Consider the following 9,982-nt stretch of genomic DNA (forward strand, 5'->3'; position numbering starts at 1 on the left):
AAGCTCCAAGCTTCTAATCATATTCAGAGTCCACCAGAGTCACCCTATTACCACTCACAAAATTACAAGAGTTTTAAGAGCTCTGGGTAAGGAATTAGGGGCAGAAACCATGTGTGTGTGTGTGTGTGTGTGTGTGTGTGTGTGAGAGAGAGAGAGAGAGAGAGAGAGAGAGATGTTACGACATGCAATGGAATGTTATTCAACCTTAAAAGAAGGAAAGTCTGTCACAAACTGCAACATAGGCGAATCTTGAGGGCATGGTGCTAAGTGAAATAAGCCAATCACAAAAGAAAAGGCAAATGGTATGTATGTCCAGTTACATAAGGTATCTAAAGTAGACAAATCCCAGAGACAGAAAATACCATGATAGCAACCAGGGCCTGGGGTGAGGGGGAAATGGGGAGTTGTTTACTGGGCATAGAACTTCAAGCTCTGCAGGTAAATAACAAACAAACAAAACCCCCAATGTTCTGTAGATGTTTGCCGCAGTGTGAGTTACTTAAGACTACTGAACTGTGTGTGCACTTAAAAAGGATTAAGGTAGCAAATTCTGTATGATGTATTTTTGTCACAAAAATAAAATATTGCCGGGCGTGGTGGCGCACGCCTTTAATCCCAGCACTTGGGAGGCAGAGGCAGGTGGATTTCTGAGTTTGAGGCCAGCCTGGTCTACAAAGTGAGTTCCAGGATAGCCAGGGCTATACAGAGAAACCCTGTCTCGAAAAACCATAAAAAGTAAAAAATAGAAAAATAAATAAAATAAAATATTAAAAGACTAGGCTTTATACACGATCTATAATTGGGACAGTGGAAAAGAAATGGAAAACCAAAGAAAACTTTTTTTTTTTTTTGCTATGTCTGAAACTAATGGAAACCAACCTAACAAGTGGGGTTGGAAATTGGTTTCAACTCCTCTATCTTTACATATCACTGTCAGGTACAGGGCTCCAAAATGCATTCTTTGCTTACAGAAGAAAGAAGGAGAGCTAGTTCATTTGGCCTTCATCTTTCCAGGCAAGGGTTCACTTTTTACATCCTATTTCCCACACTTACAACATCTGGTGGAATTCCAACCCCAAATACGGATTCTTTGCTCCTTTTTCTCAGACCTGTCTATGCAAAAATACTTGATGTTTATCTTAGTTTGTGGATTTTAAGGAATTAGATGAGATTTTCATTAAGAATGCATCCTTTGGCCATAGATCAGAGCTAGTGAGAAATGCTTTGAAAGGCAGACCAGAGATAAGGAGAGCCTAACCTTCAGAAGCAGTGGGGGATGCGGGTGGCTAGAGGAGGAGGAAAGAGGAAGGGAGAGAAAAGAGGGGACAAAAGACTGCCTTACAGTTGTAGAGGTTAGAGCTATGCAATGAAGGTAACCCACAGAATCTAACTCCCTCTGAAACCTATAGGAAACTCTTCTTAGCCCCTCCTTAGCTGGTGCTTTGACATTCCTTGGCTGGCAGAGGCACCATTTCAGTCTTCCTTTGTTACCTAACATTCTCGCCATGCTTCTGTTAACAGAGCGATCATCTTATAAGCACACCAGTTATATTGGATTAGAGGCCCACCCAACTAAAGTATGGCCTCGCTCTAATACTTTACACCTGTAAAAGACAGTATTACCAAGTATGGTCACATTCTAAAGAAATAGGAATTAGGAATTCAGTGTCATTCTATGAGGTGGCATAATTCAACCCTTAAGTTGTCTAATGACCTATAGGAACATTTTTTATTACTATGATTTCAAAATACCTGTTTTTTTTAACATTTTATTGGGAAGGGAGCCCAGGAAAACATTCTACCATTGACCATTATCACCAGTCATCAACAAGCTATTATATTGCCCTTTGGAAACAGTAAATACTTTGTGTTTTTCTAAAAAGCATTTCATAAATTTTCTTGTAAAAACAAACAATTTAAATGTACACAATTTTATTAGGTTGGGTTAATTACATTTTCAAATAAAGGTACTTATAAAATTCACTCCTTATTTAGTAAGAAATTTTAAGTTATGTTCAGGTTTTTAAAAGAATGTTTTTGGTATTCATACCTCAAAGATATTTTTTATTACCAGTTATCTGTTTAAATAAGTTGCTGAAATCATAATCAATGTGGTTACTTGGTGAACATGTACTCCATTCATAAATAGCATACTTAAATCAATCACCAGATTTTCTAGCAACAGACCTGACCTAACACTGCTTCACTTACACAGTTTTGTGATTAAAGTTGCATATTTCTGAAACATAGATATTTGGGATTTGGTTAGTAGCCACAGAGTAGAATTCCATTTAATTCCATGGTATCACTTCTGATTGAGCACTGGTTATGGGATGAGTTAAAATCCAAATCTCTTTTTAAAATAAAAAGAAAAGAAAAGCCTAGAGTTTTTCTTAAAGTTATCTTCCTAAATGCAAACTCAAATTTACATTCAAAAGAACACAAACTTTAAAATAACCACAATAGCAGTCACATTTTAAAACCATAGTTTCACAATGTTTAGGTGTTTCTTTTTCTTTGCTTTGCTTTTTTTTTTAATTTCTTTTTTTTTTTTAACAGTGATGAATAGAAACCAGTGGTCCTTGGGGTTTTTGCTTCAAAATGGTTTGTGAACTGGAAAAAAAAATGAGAACCACTGTTCTAACCAAGCACAGTAAATTGATAGTTTCAAAACAGAAATGCTGGCCTCTGAAGGAACACTTTATACTGTGATTTTTGCTTAATGTTAAAGCAGCCGTTTTAAATATTGGTTTGAAAATGAAATTTGAGTGTATTATCTCCCTCTTATGAATTAGTGTTTATAGACAAGAACATTTCAAGGAGCTTTTCTGCTCTAGTCAAAAACTGAAGGGGAACAGTAGCTTATTAATGCTCCAGGAACGGCTTCTCCGTTCCCTGTCAAGTCTCAAAGCCTCATAATTCTTTCTCTTCAAACAACTCCAAAACAGAATGACACCTCCAAGGATTAAACATTTTGGAAACCAATAAAAGAGGAAAACATTAAAGCATGCCTGACGCAGACTCCGTGTTTCCCTCCCCCCTTTCCCCTCCCCGCTGCCCCCCCCCTTGTTCCCTCCATAAGTATGAGTCAGGTACTGTTAACTTTGAATCAGGCATTTGTTAGTTTCTTTTGAGCATTCTATAAACAGATTTTGATCATAGCCTGTGAGGCAACTGACCTGTAATCATTTGCATTTCAACACATGTAGCTTGAAACACAGGAGAGCCGGTTACCCTACATGCTCTTTTATTTGAATCCCACAGGAAGTTACTCAGAGTACCTTTGTTTTTTTTCCAGTAGCATGAGTGCCCTAAAGAAATAGATAGTAATAAAATGCTCACTCAACAAATGAAAAGAGGTAGCTTTCAAGAGTTACCTTAGGTATTCAGGAATACTACCTTCCCTAAATGGGTAACAAAAGCCCCATTTACTGAAGGCTTTCTACTGATAATGTTAATGACATGCTTAATAGACATGATTCCCATTGAATCTTCCAGACCATCCTATGAGAAGAGCACTAGTATTCTCCTTTCAGATGAGGAAATCAAAACTTATTTTGCAAATACCTGTTGAGCAACCGTCATATGCTAATGTTTTAAACAAAATTGAAGCTAAGAGAGATGAACTAATCTGAAATTTAGGTATGAGCCTGCTTCTACTCTTATCATGACCCCATCCTACCTTCATGGAAATAATGCTAAATAAACTGTTCCCTGGGCTAGAGATGGCTCAGCAGATAAAGCACTCACTGCACAAGCCTGAGAACCAAAGTGTGAATTCTAGGAACCGATATAAAAGCTGCCACTATTCCATAGGTAGATACAGAAGAGTCCCTGGTAACTCGAAGGCCACCTTGCCCGGCACACACATGTGGTGAAGAACAAAGAAGAGACCTTACCTCACACAAGGCGGAAGGCAAGGACCACAGACACCTGAGGTTGTCCTCTGACATCTACACATGTATGCTTGCAGTCACACATGTAAATACAAATAAATAAATAATTTAAAGATTTAATTGTTTATAAGTACACTGCCGCTGTCTTCAGACACACACATCTGAGGGCATCAGAACCCATTACAGATGGTTGTGAGCCACCATGTGGTTGCTGGGAATTGAACTCAGGACCTCCGGAAGAACAGTCAGTGCTCTTAACCACTGAGCCCTCTCGCCAGCCCCAATAAATATTTTTTTAAAAGGAAGCATTCCATGTATTTGTATTGTAGAATTGCTTTACCCTTGTTCCTTACAGAATTTATTAATACTTTTCATCATGTTATTGAACTTCCTATATGGAGAGGAATCTAAGAGAAAATTCTTACATTTCCAAATATTTGAATTTTCAAAAATAAAATAAAATACCCAGAGGCCTCTGCTTCTGGAGTGCTGAAACTGGGTGTGTATACCACCACACCTGACCTTGATAACATTTTTACTTCAGAAGTTTCAAAGAAAAATCATATACATGAAAGATCCACTACCATGCTTTTTGTTAAACTATTGTCTTGTGTGATGCACAATACGAGCATGAATCATCCTTCTGTAAAAATGAAAATGACTAGTACTTGTTCACCTTACCTTTTTGTGAAAACAGATATACTTTGACTAACATAAAAGGGAAAACCTTTTCCTGGACTTGACGATTATGCTTTGTGAGTTTTCTATGCTAGCAGCAGAACTGAGATGAACAGAACAGAGACTGAGTGGCGGTTGCACCTTGAGCCCCAGCTAGCCATGTTGTGACGTTTCCAGACTGAGCTAATTCCTTCCTTTGACAGATGTTGTTTTGTTAAATGAGTGCCCATTTAAACTTGTACACAAAGATTATAGTTATAGCAGGAAATTGTTGGGGGCAGAGGAGGTTAAAGTGAGGTGTCCTGTCATACATTAAGAATCTTTTTTTTTTCCTTTTTCTTTTTCTGGTTTTTCAAGACAGGGTTTTTTTGGGTTTTGTTTTGTTTTGTTTTTAAAGAATCATTTCAGAGAGAGAGAGAGAGAGAGAGAGAGAGAGAGAGAGAGAGAGAGAACAATTTTTTGGAAACAGTTTAGATTTTCTGCTCAGGTTTGCTGATTCCTCAGCTGTTTTGTTTCAAGTAATAATGTTCCAGCGTTCCGGATCTGGAGACATAAGGTAGGGAGAGTGGGGCATAAAGGAATCAATCCTTCCTGCTGATTTTACACAGAGGGGAGAAGAGAGAGGGCAGGCACAGAATCGGAAGCTATGGCTTCAAAGTTATAGGACCTGTAGGCATTCAGAAGAGGATCAATGTTAGAAGAGAATTCTGGATCAGTACTGCCTTTTAGAACTGTAGTGTGAAGTTGAACCAGAAATGGGTAAAAATTCGTTTATACGTTTTATAGGTAAAGTCAGAAGGCAGGCATGAGGGCGGTTGCATACCTGCAACTCCAGTACTCAAGAGACAAAGGCAAGAGGGTCAGATTCTTGAGGCCAGCCTGGGGTAGGTGATGAGATTATGTCACAAACAAATCAAAAGTGAACTTAATATAATGAAATTGCATTTAACACAAGAGAGTCATAATATCATCTCAATGTACAGTCCGTACAAAATTATTGATGAGATATTTTATATTCTTTTCTTAAGATACATCGAACCAGCTCATCTTGTTTTCTTTGTTCGCTTTCCTCCTCCTCCTCCTCCTCCTCCTCCTCCTCCTCCTCTCCCTCCTCCTCTTCTTCCTCTTTCTTTTCTTCTTCTTCTTTGGTTATTTGACACAGGGTTTCCCTGTGTAGCCCTTGGCTGTCTTGGAATTTGTTCAGTAAACCAAGCTGACCTCGAATACAGAGGTCCTCCTGCGTCTTCCTCCCAAGTGTTAGGATTAAAGGCATGTGCCACAACCACCTGGATGTTGTGACACATTCGAATTTGGACCAGCATGGCTCAGTAGCTACATAAGGCTAGTGGTTTGTGGTCTTCCCAAACCCTTCTTAGAGAGAGGGGGCAACTCTTCTTTGAATAGCAAGATGAAAAAGTTCTTTATTAGAAAAAACCAGAAGTAATCTTGTTGAGGGCAGCATTGGCTACTGTTTCAAAATCCTTTTTTTTTGTTGTTGTTTTGTTTTGTTTTTGTTTTTTGTTTTTTGTTTTTTCGAGTAGCCCTGGCTGTCCTGGAACTCACTTTGTAGACCAGGCTGGCCTCGAACTCAGAAATCTGCCTGCCTCTGCATCCTGTGCTGTTAAGGGTCCCTCTCTCTGTACCCACTGAGAACAGGACTTGTAAAAGGCAAATATGTCTCCAAAGTTGCAATGCAACCGTTTTGTTTTTTTTTTTTTTTCTGGCTGTAAACGGGATCTCCAGAACCAGAGCACTTGGTTCTTCTTGAAATAGAAAGTGTTTATGCCTGGGATGAGACTGAATCAGGCAAGAGATGTGCTTATGTGTATAGCGCAAAAAAACAACATATCGCGTCCTGGAGGCCAACTGAGCAGAGCAAGCGCAATCTGGAGAAAGGAAACCTGGGCCTGTGAAAAGAGCGGCATGATTCGTGCCAAATTCCAAATTTCAAAGCAACCTTCCTGCTAATGAGTGCCATCAGACACAGACTGTGTGATGCTGTGCCCCTCCTGATTGATGAAAAAAAAATAATAATAAAAGTGTACAGGGGATGAGGCAGGGATAAATATTGTACTCTTAGTTGATTTTTTTTCCCTAAATTATCCAAGCAAAGAGGATTAGTGCACTACTTTTGGATCTGATTAAATAAACGGAGGAAACACTTCCCCATCATTTTCTTTTCTTTATTTTCAGAGGCAGAGAGAGAGAGAGAGAGAGAGAGAGAGAGAGAGAGAGAGAGAATGAATTGTATTTTTCTAAATCAGTTCCCAGTTCAAGAAGACATCTGTGGTAGGGGTGTTTGAACCCATACTTACCAGTCAGTCCCCACAATTGCAGTTAACCTTGTTTTCAAAGTTATTCCAGGCAGGGTCTGATGCTACTGGCCTGTAACTCCCAGCTACTTGCTAGTTCGAGGCAGAAAAACTACAAGACTTAATCTTAACTGGGAGACTTCGTGAGAGCTTGACTCAGAACAACAACAACAACAAAAAAGTCTTGGGAATATAACTGAGAATGCTCGAATACTGTGAGTGAGGGAGGCCCCAAGGTCAATCCGGAGAACTACAAAAAATAAAATTGAATTAAATTACTCTGGTTTGTTTTCAGGGTAAACAGAAACCATCAAAAGTTGGTTCTGAAAACAGCACACAGCATGCTTTGCTTTTAATTTTTTTTAATTACATTAATTTATTTGTTGAATATGTGTGTGCCTATGTGTGCCAGCCTAGGAGATCACAGGACAACTTCTAGGAGTCAGCTCTCTCTCTGTCTTTCCACCATTCTTGTCCAAGGGATCAAAACTCAAGTTATCAAACAGCAAGTGTCTTTACCCACTAAACAAACCCTCTCCCTGGCTCAAAAGGCTTATTTTATATGGTTTCTATGGGGTAATTAGTGCCAGAGTGTGTTTGGACACATAATTTAGGTTTTCTGTGTATAAATGCAAAACAATACATAATTCCATAACGTCAAACTTCTTTGAGCACGTTTATGTTTTGTTGTTGTTGTTGTTGTTTTGTTTTGTTTTGTTTTGTTTTTTACATCAAGACAGCGCGGCCAACTAACCTGTGTTAGGGCCCTGGTTGTACTTGCAGCACCCGAATCAAAAATGGTGACAATCTCCTCGTCGTGCCTCTCTCCTCCAGTTTATTCTGAGCCTGCCTAGTTGTTGTTTAACGCGATCTGTCCCTGAGTTCAAGGCTGAGGGAGGGGGCTCTCAGCAAGAATTTCCGGCTGCCCCCCCCCCCAAAAAAACAGTTGGAGCTTTCATCAGATGAGGCTCCTAGGCCTGGAGGGGCAAACTGCAGATGGCAGCAAAAGGAGCCCAGCACCTGTCTCTGTCGGACCAAGCAAGAAACCTCGCACAGCTCCCACAGCCCGGGCCAGCTAGGTGTGGGGTTGTAAGGTCATTCTCACACCTGCTGAAGGGAGTGAGGCGGGGACACTCCAGGTGTCTGGATCCTGGGATGATTAAAGGAAACTGTTAAAAGGCATGCAGGGAGAGCGCAGCGGGGGGACGCGCTGTGGTAGCCAAGCGTGGGAGGCTAGAGATGCCTCCCTCCAGGCCTTGGGGACTGGGGAGACAAGCTGGCCTGAGATATGTGGACTGGGTAGACAAGCTGGCCTGAGATGTGTGTGTGTGTGTGTGTGTGTGTGTGTGTGTGTGTGTGTGTGTGTGTGTGTGTGTGTGTGTGTGTGTTTCTTTCCGATGCAGGGCGGTTAGCCAGGGGCTGCAGTAGCTTTCCACTCAGCCCAGCGACTTTTACACATCCCAGACATACTCAGCGCATCTAAGCAGCGGGCTCGAGAACCCAGGACTGAGCCTTCCCGGAATCCACTCAGAGCGCCCAGCCATTAATTCTCGAACTCTTAGAATTCTGTGGCTCCGTTGCCGACTGAGGATTGGGTTCCCTTAACCTAGGGCTTCCTCTTCTCGGGCAGGAGGAGGAGTCACAACCTCCCCTCCCTTTCTCCTCCGCCTACGACCAGCTTGATTTAAAAAAAAAAATCTAATCTTTTATTTAAAGTCAACGGAGAAGCAGGAACCCCGCGCTCCTGCCTAGAAGATATTTTTACTAACTCCTTAATCTCTGCCAAGAAGGGCAACCTTAAGGAACCTGTTTTCTTTTAAGCTTTAGGTAGCAAGGGAGGAGTGTGACAGTCTGGGCCGAAACTCGAGGGCTCTATGCACTTGGGAAGGGTTATTAGGGCGGAGGTAGGGTGGGACGAAAAATTTCCAAAGTACTAAACATTGAACACGAGAGTCAACTCGAAAAGCTTTGAATCAAATTGGGAGCCGAACGTACGTATGTGTGGCTAGCTCCCGGGAAAGAAGCCTCTTGAGTCCCCGTCCAAGCAGGAGAAAAGGGGTCAGGTGAATGAATACCCAGCTTGTGACCCTGAAGGAGGAGAGTCTTGGGCCAGGAGGGGATGTGCCCATAGCCTAGGCGCGCCCACGCGCACCCCTGGAGGAGAAAGGCCGAAAAGACACCTCCTGCCTCCGCCTGGGGCTGCTACCACCGGACTGCGCCCCCAGCGCCTTGCCCAGCTTCACCAGCTGAGCGCGAACCCCTCTGCTCTCCTATTCTCAACTAGTCTCCGAGCTGTTAGGACTCGTGGCAGTCAAAGGCACCTCGTCCGCCCCGCAGAGCCCATTTCTCTCCCCACCCCATCTCCCGCCAACGCCCCCAAATTTTTTGGGCTCGCCCTTCCTGAAAGTAGGCGAGGCCCAGAAGCTGAGGCTAGAGAGAGGAGGTGGAGGAGGAGGAGGAGGAGGAGGAGGAGGAGGAGGAGGAGGAGGAGGAGGAAGGGGTAGGAGGTGGAAAAGGGGCGGCGCCGAGCGGCCAGCCAGGGGGCGTGTCCGGCACTGGCCCCGCCCCTGGGTGCGCGCGGTGGTGGCGGAGGCCGCCCAGCCTCGCTCTAGAGAGACAGGTATCGCTTAGACGCCATGTTGTGAGCGGAAGTGGGGGAGCGCGCGGCCGTCGCTGTTCTGCTGGGATCGGGCGCGGGAAGCGGCGGGGAGGGGAGGCGGGGGGCGGAGCCGTAGTCCGGGCGGCGGAAGGAGGAGAGGAAGAAAGGGGCGAGCCCTGGTGCCTGGCGGCGGCGCAAGGCTCTCGCTTGGAGTGCGGGCGGCTGTGGCTAGGCGCTGGGCGTTCGGGTGGTCGGCGTCGGCGTCGGCGTCGAGCTCGCTCTCGGGGGAGCCGCGGCTGCCCGGCTGCTGCTTCTCGGCTCTGCCTTGGAGCTCGAGTGGCTAAGGAGCCGAGCCGGCTGTGGGGCGGGTGGGGAGGGAGGAGGCGGTGAAGGCGGCGGCGGGCCGGGGAGGGGGGGAAAGATGCCGCTGGCGCAGCTGGCGGACCCGTGGCAGAAGATGGCTGTGGAGAGCCCTTCCGACAGCGCGGAGGTGAGTG

The 9,982-nt window shown here is 43.8% G+C and overlaps 1 protein-coding gene across 8 annotated transcripts in view; it reads left to right on the forward strand.

Annotated features, from left to right (window-relative positions):
- The first annotated feature begins 9,451 nt into the window (after nucleotides 1–9,451).
- The window catches only part of Rps6ka3 (ribosomal protein S6 kinase polypeptide 3), a 112,580-nt gene continuing 112,049 nt past the window's right edge, over nucleotides 9,452–9,982 (forward strand). For 2 of the 8 annotated variants that reach the window (NM_001346675.1, NM_148945.2), the window contains exon 1: nucleotides 9,569–9,975. Coding sequence is in view for 1 of the 8 variants with exons in the window: in NM_148945.2 (NP_683747.1) it covers nucleotides 9,907–9,975 (69 nt within the window). In the remaining 7 variants the exon portion in view is untranslated. Of the gene's footprint in view, nucleotides 9,507–9,568; nucleotides 9,976–9,982 lie in introns of those variants that run through there. The other 6 variants (XM_030251197.1, XM_006528687.2, XM_017318355.2 and 3 more) reach the window with 5 other exon arrangements.

Source organism: Mus musculus, chromosome X (genome assembly GCF_000001635.26).
Source record: "Mus musculus strain C57BL/6J chromosome X, GRCm38.p6 C57BL/6J".
Taxonomy (NCBI): Eukaryota; Metazoa; Chordata; class Mammalia; order Rodentia; family Muridae; genus Mus; species Mus musculus.